This window comes from Chrysemys picta, chromosome 1, assembly GCF_011386835.1.
Source record: "Chrysemys picta bellii isolate R12L10 chromosome 1, ASM1138683v2, whole genome shotgun sequence".
Classification (NCBI taxonomy): Eukaryota; Metazoa; Chordata; order Testudines; family Emydidae; genus Chrysemys; species Chrysemys picta.
In genome coordinates, this window is record NC_088791.1 from 90586081 (window position 1) to 90604101 (window position 18021).

The 18021-nt window shown below is 45.6% G+C and overlaps 1 protein-coding gene across 12 annotated transcripts in view; it reads left to right on the forward strand.

The window, feature by feature from the left end:
* The window catches only part of LOC101937547 (putative RNA-binding protein Luc7-like 2), an 84709-nt gene that overhangs the window by 52897 nt on the left and 13791 nt on the right, over positions 1-18021 (forward strand). For all 12 annotated transcript variants that reach the window (XM_065562652.1, XM_008173246.4, XM_024109848.3 and 9 more), the window contains 3 exons: positions 4230-4321; positions 6427-6456; positions 7425-7613. In XM_065562652.1, the coding sequence (XP_065418724.1) occupies positions 4230-4321; positions 6427-6456; positions 7425-7613 (311 nt within the window). The remainder of the gene's footprint in view (positions 1-4229; positions 4322-6426; positions 6457-7424; positions 7614-18021) is intronic.

Consider the following 18021-nt stretch of genomic DNA (forward strand, 5'->3'; position numbering starts at 1 on the left):
CAGGCCAGCCAGTCAAAATACAAGACCGCTTATAAGAAATCGCGGAACTGTAAGAGGTGCCCACAGAGGCAGTCTCGTCCTGCCCCCCAGCCTGAGTCCTCAAAGGACAAGCAAGCGGGGAAAAGGCGGTTATGATGGGACACCCAGGGGCACCCTGCCAGTTCTCATCAGGGATCCACCCTCAATAAAGCTTCCCTTCTCCGATCGGTTGTGTGCTTTCCTCCCGGAGTGGTCTCGGCTGACCTCGGACCGATGGGTCCTCAACACCATCTCCCGGGTATACACCTTCCAGTTTACTTCCTCCCGGCCCAACCATCCCCACCCCGTCCCTCTTGGGGGACCCCTCGCACGAGGCTCTGATCGAGCAGGAGATGGGGCAGCTCCTGGGCCTAGGAGTGGTGGAAGTGGTACCAGGGGAATTCAAAGGCAAGGGGTACTACTCCAGCTATTTCCTTATCCCGAAGGCCAAAGGGGGGCTCATCTTGGACCTGTGAGGCCTTAACAAGTACATGGTGAAGCTCAAATTCCGCATGGTCTCCCTGGCCTCCATCATCCCCTCCCTGGGTCCCGGGGACTGGTACGCCGCCCTCGATCTGTAGGATGCGTACTTCCACATTCACATATTCGAGGGGCACAGACGCTTCCTCCATTTCATAGTGGGGCAGGAACACCAACAATTTATGGTCCTCCCGTTTGGCCTGTCCACTGCCCCCAGGGTATTCACGAAATGTATGTCGGTGGTGGCCTACCTCAGGCACCAGGGGGTCCAGATGTTCCCATATCTGGACGACTGGTTGGTCAAGGGCAGCTCCCAGTCACAGGTTCGGGATCACGTGGCACTCCTTCTATCCACATGCTCCCAGCACCAGGGCTGCCTCCTCCACCCCAACCTAGTGGCACTCTACCTCACGGCGTGGCTGCTCAATGGTTAGGTAGGGAGGAAAGGACGTGCTCAGAAGGGGTTCAGTGTGTCCTTCTAGAAAGCAGGCGCCCCTCCACGCACCGAGCCTACTTGGCAAAGTGGTCTCGGTTTTCCAGAAGGGCGGACAAGCGGGGCGTTTCCCCGGTGGCCACCCCAATCCATCTTATTCTGGACTACCTCCTTCACCGTAGCGCCTTGTCAGTCAAGGTGCACATGGTGGCCATGTCGGCCTTCCATCCGCCGATGCAGGGCCACACAGTATTTTCCCATGCTATGACTGGCCGATTCCTTAAGGGCTTGGATCGTCTCTTCCCGTATGTTAGGCCCCCTGTCCCGCAGTGGGACCTAAACCTGGGTGTTGGCCTGTCTCATGGGGCCCCTATTTGAGCCACTAGCCACGTGCTCCTGGTCACACCTCTCGTGAAAGGTGGCCTTCCTGGTTGCGATCGCGTCGGCTAGGCGGGTCTTGGAACTCAGGGCCCTGACCTCCGAGCCCCTGTACACGGTGTTTTATAAAGATATGGTCCGGTTCCGCCTACACCCTTTGTTCCTCCCGAAGGTGGTCTCCGCCTATCACGTGGGTCAGGACATTTTTCTGCCGGTCCTCTGCCCCAAGCCCCATGCGTCCAGTGAGGAGCGCCGCCTCCACACGCTGGATGTGAGACGGGCTCTGGCTTTCTACCTGAAGCGGACTTAGCCATTCAGAAAGTCCTCGCAACTGTTCATCGCCTCGGCTGAGTGCATGAAAGGTTGGCCGATCTCCACTCAGCGACTCTCCAACTGGATCACCTCCTGCATCCATACCTGTTGTTGTTAGGCCTGGCGAGAATCCCTCCGCCACCAGTTGTGAAGGTGCACTCGACTCAAGCGCAGGCCTCGTCGGCTGCCTTTTTGGCTCATGTCCCCATCCAGGACATTTGTAGGGCTGCTACGTGGTCTTCAGTTCACGCTTTCACCTCGCATTATGAGATTGTCACCCAAACCAGGGAGGATGCCGGGTTCAGCAGGGCTGTGCTCCGTCCCAAGAATTTGTGAACTCCTACCTACCTCCAACAGATATAGCTTGGAATCACCTACTGTGGAATACACATGAGCAATCACTCGAAGAAAAGACATTTACCTTTTCCGTAACTGGTGTTCTTCGAGATGTGTTGCTCATCTCTATTCCACATCCCGTCATCGTCCTTCTCTGTCGGAGTTGTCTGGCAAGAAGGAACTGAGGGTGCGGGGAGCGCGCCGCGCCCCTTATTCTGTGCTTTGAAATGCTTGCAATGTGTAGTTGCTAACTGGGCCAATGAGAGAAATCTCTTCTACAGTCTATATCCCAAAACCTTGACAGTCTTATTACTTTAACAACCATGTAACGTTGAGTATGCAAGAGAAGACTGGTGTGTCTATCTCCTTCTCCCTCCTGCCCCACCGTTCCCCACAGCATGTAGCACCTCCACCATGACCATTTCCAGCTCCACTTCCTCTTCCCATTCCATCAAGTCGTTAGTTGGCACTGTAGAAGCTTTTAACATGTAATAAATTGCTTCTTGCTGTCTCCTATCCTGTGCTGCTATGTACACCTATTCCAGACAGCAGCTTACTTGAGGGTCACACGCTACCTTGGCCAAGTACCCCAAGGTGGACACTGAGCTGGCTTCCCCCTCCCATCTGGAACTCCTGCCTGTGGTTCAGCCAGGCTTCCCCACCCAGGCCCCAGGGCTATCCAGTCTGCCTTTCTTCCAAAGCAGGCCAGTCCCCTCACCCACACAGGGGTAATGTGTATCTTAACTATTCATTTTCTGGATTCCAGATGCTTAAATTTATGTTGCTTTCAGTCTCCCTACCCCAGATCCCATTTCAGATGGAAGGTCAGGAAGAAGGGACACAGTCCCCCAGATCACACAACAGGAAGGGAGAGGGATGGGGCTCCCTGAAATCCCAGCACATGCACAGACTGTGAGAATTCAGAGCTTACAAGCCCCGACACCACCTCTAAACTCCCAACTTTCTCTGCTCTCCCTGCTCTGCTTATGTCTTTTCTAAATGAGAGTCTCTAGCCTAACTAGAAATTGTGGGCTTAATGCAAGAAATACTGAGTGAAATTCTGTGTCCTGTGTTATGTGGGTGGAAGGACTATGTTATCATAATGGTCCTTTCTGGCCTTAAAAACATCTATGAATTATAGTTTTGCAATTCAGTGAGCTATGTGAGCAGGTGCTTAAGGCCCCTTGACTTCAGTAGGAGTTAAGCACAAGTTTTCCTCAGTTGGAGCCCAAATGCAGAAAATGCTTCTGTTAGGATCGTGAGTAAAAGTGCTAGTGGACTCAGTGTTTTGTGTGGTTGTGTATGATATTTATGAGAGGAAGGCATTAATGCAAATAGTTCCCTGGAACAAGAATAGTTATTAAAAATAATTACAAGTAAATTGTCATTGTTGTACAAGGAATTACTTGACATCAAAATTATAAGAAATTGAATACTAACTGAAAAAATTGTCCATGGATAATTATTCCAAATTCCTAAAGTACTCTGTCTGTAATCTTTGAAGTACGTCACTTACAAAAAATAACTTTCCTCCTTCCTAAAACTCTCCTCAGAAATCTAATCAATATGGTCTGGGACAATTCCACAACTCAGAAGACGACCTTTATAAAGAGATTAATCTCTTGCATTATGCCCAGAAGGTGGAAAGACTTGGGGCTTTTCATAATGTCCAATTGCAGTGAGTTCCACACCTAAGGGCCCTCTCCTGAGAGTGCCCTGCCCCTAACTGTAGTGAATTCAACCTCCACATACTATCAGCTGAAGTATCCTTTCTGTGATTGTAACTGTCGTGTTCACAGTGTGGACACAAGTAGCCTCAGAACCAGGCACCAGCCCATTCAGGGTCTTTCTGATGCAGACTAAGACCTTACTTATCTTCCAGTGTAAACGAAGGAAGTTCATAAAATTTCTAGCTCTGCTCGTTTTGATTTACCACCCATTGGCCAGAGTATGACAGAATTAGTATGGAAACTCTCGCATTGAATTCTGACCCACTGCTTTTGAACTCCCTTCCATGCGAAACTTTGACTTAGTATAGTTCTACTTCCTTCAGGTCTTGATGTTAATACTGTCACTTCTGTGTAGCTCTCTTGTAATAATCGTGACTTTCGAAACAAAGTAAACAAGTCAAATATGATGCTAAGAGAATGAGAGAAGAGGGGATAATATACGTGCACAGAAAGTGGGAAAGAACCAACTATTAACTGTTTAGATGACTTTATATCACCTTTCAGCTGAAGTGATGTATTGAAAATGTCCCTTTGTTTTTTAGAGGGTTGTGGCTGATAAACAGGAAAAACGAAATCAGGAACGCCTGAAACGCAGAGAGGAGAGGGAGAAAGAAGAAAGGGAGAAGCTAAGGAGGTAGAGATCTGCTCTATTTTTGGCAACATACATTTAATAGCCATTGTAGAATCTATGTAAGACTGAATTTTCTTGCATATTTGTTTGTGTATGTACGCTTGGTGGCAAAACAGGCTGCATTTGCTGAAAATTCTATAGGAATTGAAAATTATTTGACTGCTTTTCTCAAGCCTATAACTCCTTGTTTCTGGTGGAAGACAATAACTCCTCACTTAACGTTGTAGTTATGTTCCTGAAAAATGCGACTTTAAGCAAATACAATTTTCCATAAGAATTAATGTAAATAGGGGGCTTAGGTTCCAGGGAATTATTTTTTTTGCCAGACAAAAGGCATTATATTATATATGTTTTAAACAGTTTTAAACAAGCAATTTAATACAGGTATAAGTTTTAAACAATTTTAAAGAAACAATTCAATACTACAATCATCATTGCTGAGTATGAAGCAATGGGCGGTGTCCCCGCCTTACCCCACACAGGCACAGCCCACTGGCACTGCAGGCAAGGAGCCTGAAGGTTCCTTGGCTAGGAGAAGCACCTTCCCTTACTGTGCAAGCACCAGGGGCGGCGGGGCTCAACCCTCGGCCCACCCACTCCACCCCTTCTCCTAAGTCCTCACCCTTAACCTGCTTCTTCTCTCTTCTCTTCCCCCCCTGCCCCCTTTACTCCACACGTTTTGCATCCTGCTCCTCCCCCCTCCTTCTCCTGCCTCCTGCTGGCGGCAATCAGCTGGTTTGCCATGTTCAGGAGGGAGGGGGAGCCTGCGCACCGAGTCCTCGCTTCTCCCTCCTGAATGCCTCATAGCAGCTGATTGCTGCGGGCAGGAGGCGAGGGGAATGGGGGGGGGGAGCTGATAAGGGGGCTGCCAGCTGTGGACAAAGCAGGCAACCAAACGACATTATAGCGCAGCATTGCACAACTTTAAACAAGTATGTTCTGTAATGGAGCAGGGACGTAAGATCAAAACAACGTTAAGCGAGAGGTCGTTAAGTGGGGAGTTACTGTACTTTTTCTATATAAGTAATGGATACATCAGGGTGAATATAAACGTGAGCAAATATTGACTTTTCAGTGTGATTTCAGACATGTAATTTTCTCTGAGAATTAACAAGTAAATTATACGTTCGGTGCCTTTTAGGGAAAATAACCTGCATAGATAGATTGGGAAGTACCTGAAATACTCAAATCAGACCTAAAAAAGAGGTTGAGTATATGATTGGCCCTTTAGGAGTGGTCCTGAATCTTCTCAGTGAAATACACAATCACTGTTTCTAGGAATTCACACGCAGACTCATTTAAACTGCTGTTTGCATGCATTTTGTTGTGGACTTAAGAAGTCCACAGTGACTTTCTACAGCAATGTTGATGAGCTCACGTGTCAGCTGTGAAATCCCCCATAAAATCAGGTGTTCTGTGCATCAGAAGAACAGAGGGTCAGTATTTTCCTTAACTCTCTAAGGTCTTCATAAAAAACAAGAGAGTTTAAATAAAATAGGGAATTTTTGTGGTATGCTATACCCAGAAAGAAAAGAGAGAAGAAGCATTTAAACAGTCAGATCAATGTAGCATTGGGAAATCTTTCTCTAAAGAGACTGTAACTCACATTTTAATAGGGCCTTTATCTTAACTGTTTCATAGAATAAGAAATGTAATGGTAAGTTGGGTTGGCAACCTTCGGCACGCCCATCAGGGTAATCCGCTTGCAGGCCGCGAGACATTTTGTTTACGTTGACCGTCTACAGGCACGGGCCCCCGCAGCTCCCAGTGGCCACTGTTTGCCATTCCTGGCCAATGGGAGCTGCGGCAGGCTGCAGGGACATGCTCGCCGCCACTTCCTGCAGCTCCCATTGGCCTGGAATGGTGAACCACAGTCACTGGGAACTGCGGGGGGGGGGGGGGGGTCGTCGTGCCTGCGGACGGTCAACGTAAACAAAATGTCTTGTGGCCCGCCAGCGGATTACCGTGATGGGCTGTGTGCCGAAGGTTGCCGACCCTTGTGGTAAGTAATCAATTACTTTAGCTTGTTCTCATTGTAATCTGCATTTTCTAATTGTGAATATTTGTTTGTATAATAAAAACTATTCGCCATTTTCCATTTGTTTCAGGTCTAGATCCCATAGCAAGAATCCCAGAAGGTATGTAATCTGCAGGAAAGGGGCACTATAGTGAAGCCAAGCTTTTAAAAGCTAGAACCTTTATAAATGTCATTGTCAAGCATTATTAGACTGCAGCGTCCTTGTTTAGCACCAAAGCATCATAGAGGATGGCCGTTCTCAACAGATTTATGCTGCACTGATCACTGTGGTAATGGACTGCGTATGCACATGTGTTCACCCATGACCAACACAATGTTTTTTTGTCCTCTGGTAGTAGTTAGAATATGTCAAAAGGCTTGACTCTGTGACTGCTTGCAAGCTAATGGCCCAGGTCCTTTAGCTTAAGCAAGAGACACTTGTGCTTTTAGACCCTGAGGTCCCAGGTTCAGGCTCCACAGGTGACCCATCCAGAGGTGTCAGTACTTAGGCAATGCACTTTGCCTCTTAAGCTTCAGTTGGAAGCCACTCGTTTGCTAGCCTTTCAATAGGAAATAATTTGTAATAATAAACCTTCAGAGGTTTGAGAGCCTGCAAATATAGTCTTATGTTAATGGCCTTAAACAAGAATATAGCTTTTGTTTTAAAACTTCAGTGGTATCTGGTGCATATCAGGTCTTAGGCTTCATAGACAACTGCAACATAAAGCACTTGCCAGAGGCTCATTGTCACTGCATCTTTCATAACATCAACGTTCTGTGGCTTTGTTTGTTAAATAGACTCAGTTAAATAAGCACTTTGATTTCTTTGAAGGGTAGTGGCAAAGCACCAAACATGCAGAGTCTTCCCTTCATTTGGTCTAAATTTTGTTGGACTAGTCACAGCGGAATTTGGAGGATTTCCCCCATCACTTTCCTCCTTCAGGGCCAGTCTCTGAGAAATATATAATAGCTGTGATAATTGGAAACTGATCTCCGTACAGACCCGCTATCATGTACAAAGAACTAAATATTGGTATATTGGTAGAGCAGCTGACTGCCTCATTCACCGTAAATCCTTTCTGTTTCCAGATCTAGGTCTCGAGATCGCCGCAGACATCGGTCTCGCTCTGCCTCCCGGGAACGAAAGAGAAGAACTCGCTCCAAATCCCGTGAGAAACGCCACCGTCACAGGTCTCGCTCCAGCAGCCGCAGCAGGAGCCGCAGCCATCAGAGAAGCAGGCATAGTTCCAGGGACAGGAGCAGAGAACGCAAAAAAAGGTAAATGTTGGCCTTCTGAGAGAAGTAGTTTCCCGTTCCTGATGCACTGATCTGGAAACAGTTGTAACTGTTTCCAGAAACTTAGGGTAGAAATGTAATTGTTTACCAAGAACACTTAGGCCTGGTCTACACTGGGGGGAGGGGGATTAATCTAAGTTATGTAACTTCAGTTACATGAATAACGTAGCTGAAATCGACGTACTTAGATTGACTTACCATGGTGTCTTCACCGTGGTGAGTCAACTGCTGCCGCTCCCCCGTCAACTCCGCCTGCGCCTCTCATGGCGGTGGAGTACAGGAGTTGACGGGAGAGCACCCGGGGGGTCGATTTATCGCGTCTAGACTAGATGCGATAAATCGACCCCCGCTGGATTGATTGCTGCCTGCTGATCTGGCGGGTAGTGCAGACATACCCTTAGTAATTTTAAACACCTTGTGGAGCATTTCCAGATTTCAGTCATTGTTTTAGCATGAGCGCTGATACAGAAACAGGGTTACCTTTTTGTTTGTTTTTGATGGGGGGAAACTGCTGTGACAAAGTGCAACATATTTGTCAAATTGTGAACCCTGTGCTGTACTGTGAGTGAAAATAAGCCTGAATGTTCCTGAAGTCAACCTATTGTACTGCATTCCAGACAGCTTTCCTGCCTGGGAAAGGTATTTGAAAGGTATAGCTCATTGAAGGACTATTGCTGAGAACCATCTGTTGTGATTGTTTGTTTGTATTACTGTAGCATCTCAGAGCCCTGGTTGTGGACTAGGACCCCGTTGTGCTAGGCATTGTCCAAACAGAACAAAAAAACCCCTGCTTCTGCCTCAAGAGCTTACAGTCTGGTATACGACAGGAGACAACAGATGGATACAGAAAGACAAGAGTACAAGGAAGCAGTGAGACCGTATCTGTCAGCTTGATAAGCAGTGGTCTCAGCACATGAGCAGCCAAACCATTGTTAATTTTTTTTGTAGGCATCGTGGCAAAGCAGTGCTAAGAGGAGGGTTTTGAAGGCGGATAATGAGATGATTTTGAGGAAGTTTATGGGGAGTTTCTTCCAAACATGTGGGTGAATGCACAAAGATGCCTATTAGAAAATTTAACAAGTGGTCGATGGAGGCTGGCAACTTGGGCCACTTGTAGGTGAGGATCAGCATCTCATTCTCTAATGAGAGATGTTAGGTATGGTGGGAATAGACCATCCTTAAAAGTGAAGACAAGCAACTTATGTATGTTGTGTGGATGGATAAGAAAGGCAATATTTTAGATGTTACACACAAAGAATCTGCAAGACTTAGCCTAGATATGAGGACCTAAGGAGAGGTCTGAAACAAAAATGATACCCAGATTATAGGGCCTGAGTGACGGGCAGGATTGTGGTGGTGTCCACAGAGATCAAGAAAGGAGGCAGTGAAGAAGTCTTGGTGAGAAGAAAAATAGGAGTTTTGTTTTAGCTATGTTGTATTTGAGCTGACAGCTAGACACGCTCAAGCAGCTGTCAGAGAGACAAGATTAGATTGTAATTTGTATAGAAGAAGATAGGTCTGGAATAGAGAGAGAGATCTGTGAATCATCAGCATCATGATGATAGTTGAATTTATGTTTGCAAATGAGATTACAAAAAAATAATTAATTAATTAATGGAGATATCCCATCTCCTAGAACTGGAAGGGACCTTGAAAGGTCATAGAGTCCAGCCCCCTGCCTTCACTAGCAGGACCCAGTACTGATTTTGTCCCAGATCCCCAAGTGGCCCCCTCAAGGACTGAACTCACAACCCTGGGTTTAGCAGGCCAGTGCTCAAACCACTGAGCTATCCCTCCCCTACAAAGATAAGGTGTAGAGGGAGAAGAGAGGGCACAAAGGTCAGAACCCTGTGGAATCTTCACAAAGTTGGGGGTGGGGAGAGGTGAGGAATATCTGATGTACGTGTTGAAGTAGTAGTTAGAGGTATAGAAGAGGAGTATGAAGAGAGTGAGTTATGGAAGCCAAGGGAGGGCATGATTTCAAGAAGTGAAATGTGGTGTGTTGTCACAGAAGGCTGACAGGTCAAGCAGGAGGATGGAGTACTGGTTCTGAGCTTTAGGAGGAGTGGTTTCAGTGGAGTGCAAGGGGATAGAAACCAGATCGGAGAAGGTATTGGACTGAATTGGACAAGAGGAACTCCAGACAGAAATTGTAGACTGTGTCCCCAAATAGCTTAGAGATGAAAGGGAGATGGGGTGGTAGTTGAAGAGGCAGGTGGAATTAAGGGTGGTGTTTTTAAGATGGTAGAGACTAAAGCATGCTTGTATTGTGATGAGACCGAGTAAGAGGAGAGCCAGAGGTTGAGGGGGGGAAGTAAGGAAAGGCATAAGCGTGGGTATGAGTGAGATAAGGGTGTGGGATGGGATCACAGTGACAAGTGGAGAGGAGGAGAGCAGACTAGAAACTTCTGTGACAAGGGGGAAGGAGGTGAGAAGTGTAGGACAGGAAAGGGAAGCCAAGGTAAAGGGAGGGGGAAGTTCATATGTTGTATCTTGTCAGTTTTTTCTTGAGAGAAGTCTGAGAATCCTGTGTGGGGAGAGAGGTGGAGGCAGGAGGAGAGGAAGTTTTGAGGAGTCAGTCAAAGTTGGCAAAAAGATGGGTGAGGTTTTGGGTGTAGGATTCAATTAATGTGGAGAAGTGGAATTGCTTAGTAGGGAAACTGGTAGAACTGAAGGAGGGGAGAATGAATTTGTAGCAGAGGAAGTCAGCCTGGTCACTGAATTTTTTCCAGGGATGTTCTGCAGTGTGTGAGCAGGAGCTGAGGAACTGGATGTCAGGGTGAGCCAGGGCTGTGGATTGGCAGGACAGGCCTTGTGATGGGAGGGGCAAAAGAGGAGAAGGTGGGGAAGTGTGAAGCAAGGATCTAATCAAACACCTCAGTAGAAGAAAGACAGGAAGAAGGCTAAGAAGATACAACTCATCAACACGGATGGATTGGAAGTCATGGAATGGCTGATTGACAGAGCGGCGAACTGTTGATTTTTGAATGACTCAACTACTGGCACATCCTCATGGATGAATGGTTTTTCTAAACAAGGGGGACAGGCATGACTTGTGGAAGGGGCTGGAGTTTCCCAGAGGAGTATTTGGCAGAGAGACAGCAACTGAAGAGTGGGGTACTGTTCTGTGCTAGGGCCCAATCATCACCATGCAAAGGAGAACTTGCAGGGGTGGGGTGGGCTGGATGGACGCTGCCCAGCCTGAAATGCTGGCAAACCTTAGACTCCCAAAAGGGGAGAGATCAGACGTGGGGAAGTTGAATCTTAAGACTTTGTCGTTTTCAAAGATCTCTCTGTCTCAAGTGCTTTAAGAGTAAAGTCACTATGGTTAAGAAATTCCTCTTAGCCTGCATTGTTCTTCATTAGGTCTTTGTTTATTCCTATTCGTGGGGATCGAGGAACGTACACCATGAGCTTCCAGAGCTTTCTGGAAAGATGCATCCTTTGGGGCCACTTATTCCTTCCTCCCCTTTTTGTCCTGGAGGGTTCTGAGGGTAGGAAACAGGGAGTGGTCCTAACCGCCCTCCAATTCATTTTAACCGCCACAGGGGCAGAGAACCCATATTGAACACAGTGTCCTTGATGCTTTCCTCATCTATTCCCGCCCCCCGTCTCTTTGTAAACTTCGGGGCAAATTTTGTTTATAGTTAGTTTGTGAGATTTTTCTTTGAAAAGAGGAGAGCAGATGCTTGTCTGACGCTGGCTTTGTCTGGACTGACAGAGGAGTGGGTTGGACCATTTCACACCACCCAGCTGACAGGGAGGTTCCTCAGTCTCAGTCAACTAAGTCTGGCCATTTGAGAGTCCTAGCATCAGCTTGGGCATCTGGTTCCAGGATCTGTCCAGGTTGACCTAAGAGACCTAATGTGCCTAAAGGGGCTGTCTGGCCATTGGATCTGGTTTCCAAAGGATCATGATCAGCAGAGCCAGGATCTGGAGCTACAAAATCCGAGATCTGGGGCTGCAGCAAAGCATGGGTCCAGGCTACAAAAGGGAAAAAAATCCAAATTTTACAGCTAAGCATAGATGAGTGCCTGGCAAGTATGTATCCAAAGCCAGGACCAACGTGGATCCTGAGTGATAACATGGATCCAGATTCAACAGCCAGATATGAATAACTGCCAAGCATGGTTGCCAAGAAGAGATCAAATTGCCTGGGATGTAGCCAGCATGAGAATCCGACATCTTTGACTATTGAGTGTCATTTGTTTAGTGGTTCTGCACCACTAAGACCGTGGTACTGAAATTCCAACACCATGATCTTTGCAGAACTACTTGCCTTATTGATTCTGTACCCAATATAGTGGCTTGAGGAAACATTCAGTGTGGAAGCCCTCACAACACTGGAAAGGTGGGGAAGAACAAGATTCTGATCAGATCCAGGATGGTGGATCTCTGTTACAGGGATAGTGTTTTAAACATTGTGCTTCCTGTTTGGCCATTTTCAGATGCACACACTCAGTGCCCTGCATGGCTGTTTCCCAAGGAGAGGGTGTTTCTCTTTCCGATGCGCCATCAAATTCAGCGGTCCAGAGCCAGGTTTGCAAGATACAGATGCTGAGATTTGGATGAGAGACTCCCTTCAGATGTGAGGGTCTATACCCACTAAAGTTCTATTGATTCTGAGATATTTCAAGGATCCAAAGATTTCTCTGCCTGTGCAGCCTCTTGAGAGAGAGAGAGGTTACAGTGTCAGAGGAATCTGATCCAGAAAGGATTACCTTTCGGCTTCCAACCCTCTTTGTAGCCCTCAAATGCAAAGGCAAAAAATATACTGAAGTCCTTCCCACACAGGGAATTAAAAAGCATGTTGCCAAGGTTCTGCAGAGAAGATACAGTGCTGTAGGACCTATGTAGATTTAGAGATGTAGATGATGGGGCTTTGAGGCCCACTCTGATATCTCCTAGATCAGTGGCTCTTAACCTTTTCAGACTACTGTACCCTTTCATGAGTCTGATTTGTTTTGTTTACCCCCAATTTTCACCTCATTTGAAAAGTACTTGCTTACAAAATCAGTCATAAAAATACAAATGTGTCACAACATGCTGTTACTGAAAAATTGCTTACTTTCTCATTTTTACCATGGAATAGAAATATTGTACTTACATTTTAGTGTATTAGATCGGTATAAACAAGTCATTATATGAAATTTTAGTTTGTACTGATTTTGCTAGTGCTTTTTATGTAGCCTGTTGTAAAACTAGGCAAATACCTAGATGAGTTGATGTACCCTTTGGAAGACCTCTGTGTATCCCCAGGGGTACGTGTACCACTGTTCTAGATCAGACATAAATAGAGACATGGATCAATCAACATGACCTCTCACAAGAGGAAATTTTATTAGAATAATATTGGGCTCTGTATACCTAGCTTCTGATCCTAAATGAGGAAGGAGTACAGTGTCTGGGATTGGCTACCAGTGACATTACTCCTCCCCCTCATGGGTAGTAGAAACACAGATAGGCACCAATACTTAGCTTTACTAAGCCTTCCTTGGCTCTAATAGAGTACTCTGGTCCAATGGAGCAGTTAACCTGCATTTCAGGTTTCAGTAAACCTAGCTTCTGTCCTTTCCAATTTGGAAGGACAATTGAACGTAAGGATTGAAACATCCATTGCCTACACCTAAATGCAGCATAAGGTTTATTTCCTGGTCACAGTGTGAATGAGGTTTGCCACCTATCATGCAGTGTAGACAACAGGACTACATGGCATGGAGCAGACTGCTTGCTGGTTGTACTAATATCCTGAGGGACATCATACTTCTGAGTTCCAGAGAAAGAGCTCTCTTTAATTTCCAGAAATGTTCCAGACTTACCCCCCTTTCTATGCAATTGTTGCATTTTTATTTCTTTATACATATTTCTTATTGGAGTCAAAGAAGACCTCTATCAGTAAAGCTGTACCTTTCCAATTGCCATTTCTACAGCAACAAGCGTTGCCTGGCTGTCATGACTCTTCTTGAATGTTTGGGTGTTTGTCTCTATATAGACTTGATCCTCCATTTGTCTAGATGGTTCTTCCCTAGTAGTTTGCACAACTTTCATACTCATTTAGAAGATTTGTGGTCACTAAAGCCTTGATATATTCCAGACCTGTAAGCTTGTCTACCATTGGCAGGTTCCTTATCTATGCAGTTACTTGATAGCTTTAATACCAGGTTATGTCTGAGACTTCAGCAGAATCTTCAGGATTCTACAACCTTTTCTAGGAACTCCTCAGCTACAATGCCTCAGTATCTTCCAGATGCAAGGTTTCATAAGATGGGGGGGAAGAGCATGCTCTCCAGGGAATAGTTTATCTTCCGGCTGTGTGCAGTAATAATCCTAGAGGGTGGAAAGGAATCTTCACCTTCATTTCCATCCACTCCCAGGTTTGTGATCTTGGTGGAAGATGTACCTCCATGTAAAGATACAGCAGCTGATTGAAAGATTGCCCTGACCATCCAGGCTCTTCTCTCCGCCATCAAATGCAAATCTGTTTAAATTACGATGGACAGCATTACATTAATGTATTTCACACACCACTGAAGAGGAATTTGCTCTAACCAGTTCTGACAGGGAAATTTCCTGTTCCAAAGTCCAATACCTTCATTGGATTGGTCCTATGTCTCACCTACCAGGGAAAGAAGATGTATTGACTGATTCTTTGAGAAGAGTTTAATTCAGTTGTACAAGTACTCTGTCAAAGGTCTCCATATTATATTATCTTGTTCTACAAATGGGTTAAATACTACTAAAGTCCTTTCCAAACCGGGATAACATGCCTGCCTATGGTTCTGAACCAGAAAGAAACATGTCCTAATGTAGCACTCCTTTTCTGCACTTAGAACAGGAAATTCTTTGCATGTTGCCCCTGATTTATTGAACCAGAAGGGATTTTGATGTTAGGTTGGTATAAAGTTGATATCAGTATTTGTGGTTACAGATTAAGTCTGTCACTCCATATCTTGGTTATGGTGGTATATCCCTCAAGTCCTGCTTTCCAAACAGCTGGGTCTCCTGTCTCCATACAGATTAGAAGTTTCTCTGGTTGACATCTTGACTCGATATTGTTAGGTCTCTTGATGGTTTATGCTGATGTCTGAAAGTCTCTGTTGAAAAACAGGAGCCTTTACTCTATGAATCTCTTTCAGTTCCCCATCTGAACAGTTCCTAAATTGGTGAACTTGATAAGGCTTCCTTGACAGTTGTTTTAGACTATTGCATTTGGGATAGTTTTTGTTTTTTGTTTTAAGAAGAAACTCCTGCCAAAGGACATTTGGTTGTCATCTCTATTCCAACAGCTGATACACATTAACAGCCTTTCTTCGCTTAGTAATAACTTTCTCTGTGACAGGGTTGCTCTGTGTACCTCTAGAGCTGCTTGGGGTAGTTATTTTGCTGTTAAGAGCTGCACTGAAGTAGACTAAATTCTCCATTGTAATGCTTAGGATGTACTGCTAATGCTGCAGAAGAACAGGTTCATTTGTCTCACCCTAGGGTGTTCCCATCTAGCATGTCCTGTGGGATTGTAACTTTTATTCTCATTAAGCTCAGAGATTTCCATTTGAACATTGGTCAGATGTTCTCTGGACTGTATCTCTATGAAGATACTATTCTTGATAGTTTCTGAGATACAAGCCTAGTGACTATCTGTACTATCGCCTTTAAGTTTCAGTCTCACAGAACAGGTGGTCCTGCCCTCATATCTATCCTAATTGAGATGCCTGGGGTTTCCATCTTATTCTAACTACTTGCATGTCTATATGTCCCTAAGCCTCATTTTCATTCAATGAGGAATTATAGAAATGTAGGACGTCCACCCCCCCCCATGCTGAGAAAGGATTAAATATACCTGCAACATCTCTGACAGATGTTTGTCTAACCAGTTCTTAAAACCCTCAATTATATGGATTTCACAAGCTCCTAGATAACCTGTCCCAGTGCTTTACTAACATTGGATATTAGGAAAAGCTTTCTAACTATAATCTAAATGTCTCTTGCTGCAAACAAAGTCAATTACCCTTTGGTATCATACTTTGTATATTCAGAAAACGTTGCCGTTATTTATATGGGGCCAAAGCTTATCTATAAGATCGTCAAGCCCCTGGAGAGATGGAGCTGATATCAGAGGAGTCAGGCCCTCATGGTCCAAAGATTGTCCATGTAAAATGCATTGTTTCACAATTATCACCTGACACGGCTTCAGTCTCCTGGAACTGTCAGCCCTCATCCAGGACAAAGGCAACATCCATGGCATACCTTCACACTGTCATCATCACATCATGTTTCATGACTGTTACTGTACCTATATATGTGGTTTTGTTATATTTTGGGGTTTATAGCAAAAATTTCCCCTCATTAAGACGACTTCTTCGAGTGCTTACACGTGTCCATTCCAGTTTAGGTGTGTGCATGCCTTGACTACAGTTGCCAGAATTTTCCCCCCTTGTGACATCTGTTGGGTCAGCTCTAGCACCCTGTGGTGTTGCACGCTCATGGCTAGAGCCCTGCGTGGATACAAAATTAGTATCCGCATCCATCTGCAGTCTGCAAAAATGATCTGCGGATATCCACATCCGCAGATGTAAATATAAAGTGGATATCAGCGGATTTACAGGGCTCTACTCATACCGTCGGTATGAAGGGTCCTACCAACGCCACTTCCCCTCCATTCCTTCTTTCTGCCTGTGATGGTTGCTGGAATTCCTCATTGCTTAGGCAATTTTCTCCTTGTTTTCCAACTGACTCTCCTGCTTCCTCAGTGCCTGGACCCACCTTACCTCAGATCGTTGGGTTCTAAGCGCAGTAGAAATGGGATACACTATCCAATTTTTGTCTGCCCCACCCTCCCATCCATCTTCAGGGATCCTTCTCACAAGCAACTCTTAGAACAAGTTCAGTACCTCCTTCGGGTGGGAGCTGGGAAAGAGATTCCATTCCACTTAAGAGGAAAGGGGTTGTATGCCTGTTACTTCCTAATTCTGGGAGCCAAGGGTGGTCTCAGGCCAATACTAGATCTGCATCCTCTCAACCACTATCTCAAGAACTTAAATTTCACATGCTCTCGTTGGTTTCCATCGTTTACTCACTGGGAGTGGTATGCTGTCCTCCATCTCTAATGGATGCATACTTCCACATATCAATCTTCCAAGGCCACAGAAGGTTCCTAAGATTTGTCATGAACCAAGTTCATTACCAGTTTGCGCTTCTTCTGTTCAGCCTCTCAGCCGCCACACCGGGTCTTCACCAAATGTCATCACCCGACTAGCTAGAGACAACGCCAACTTCGGGCGTGCAGTATTGCAGTCAGCCTGTCCTTGAACTACAAGCCCATCTCCTGTACAACTGCTTGTGAGTCACCTAAATTGGAATGGACATGTGCAAGCACCTGAAGGAGAAAAAAAAGTTATTAACCTTTCTGTAATTGTTGTTCTCCAAGAGGTGTTGCACAAGTCCATTCCAAAACCCACCGTCAGTCCCCTCTCATCAGAGTCAGTTGGTAAGAAGAAACTTAAGGGGAGCAGGATCGGCAGGGCCCTTTATACCAATGGTATGAGTGCACAACACCAGAGGGTGCTTGGAACCAACTTGATGGATACCACTAGGGGAAAAAATTACGGCAACTGTGCTCAGGGTGTACACATACCTAAATTGCAATGGACATGTGCAACACCTCTCTAAGAACAACAGTTACAGAAAGGTTAGTAACCAGAGGGAGGTTTTGTTTTAGTTTTTTTGAGAAAGCGAGAAGTTTAGTCACTTCTATTCACTCTGTGCAGAACTAATGCTTGTTTCAAGTGTTCTGTTGACCTTGTTTACCTAGAACTCCTCAGTCTACCTTCTTGAAGGTTGAACTGCTTACTAAACTCCCACAAGCGGGAATGTATTAGATGCCACTCAGAAGAAATGAAGGTTATTTAGCTGTAACCAGAATTCTTCTAGATGAGTCTCTGCATATTCTCTCTCACTCACTCACTCCCTACTTCTGGAATGGCTCAGGTTAAGAATTCCCAAAGTAGTGGAAAGAACTGGAGAGCAGTTAGGACCACTTTCCCTTTCTACCCTCAAAACTGTCCAGGGTGGGTGGAGGAGAGAGGAGTGAATGGCCTCAACAGGCACTGCTTTCCAGAAGGTACTGAAAGCTCACAGCACAGGTGCCAGGATTCCCATAGTGTGAATATCCAGAGGCTCATCTGGTTCAGCTACAGGTAAGTAACCTTCATTTCCATGCTTGCCTGCAAGGTTGTCCCCAGAGGGGTTGAACTAGAAGCAGAGTTCTCACTGGCTTGGTGGAGCTCTGGGGAGCAACTTGGGGGGCTGGGGTGCACAGTAGGGCTCACACTGATTTTGGGTTGTAGGACCTCTGGGACGTGGCACCCTAAGTCACAAGGAACAGTGTCAAACA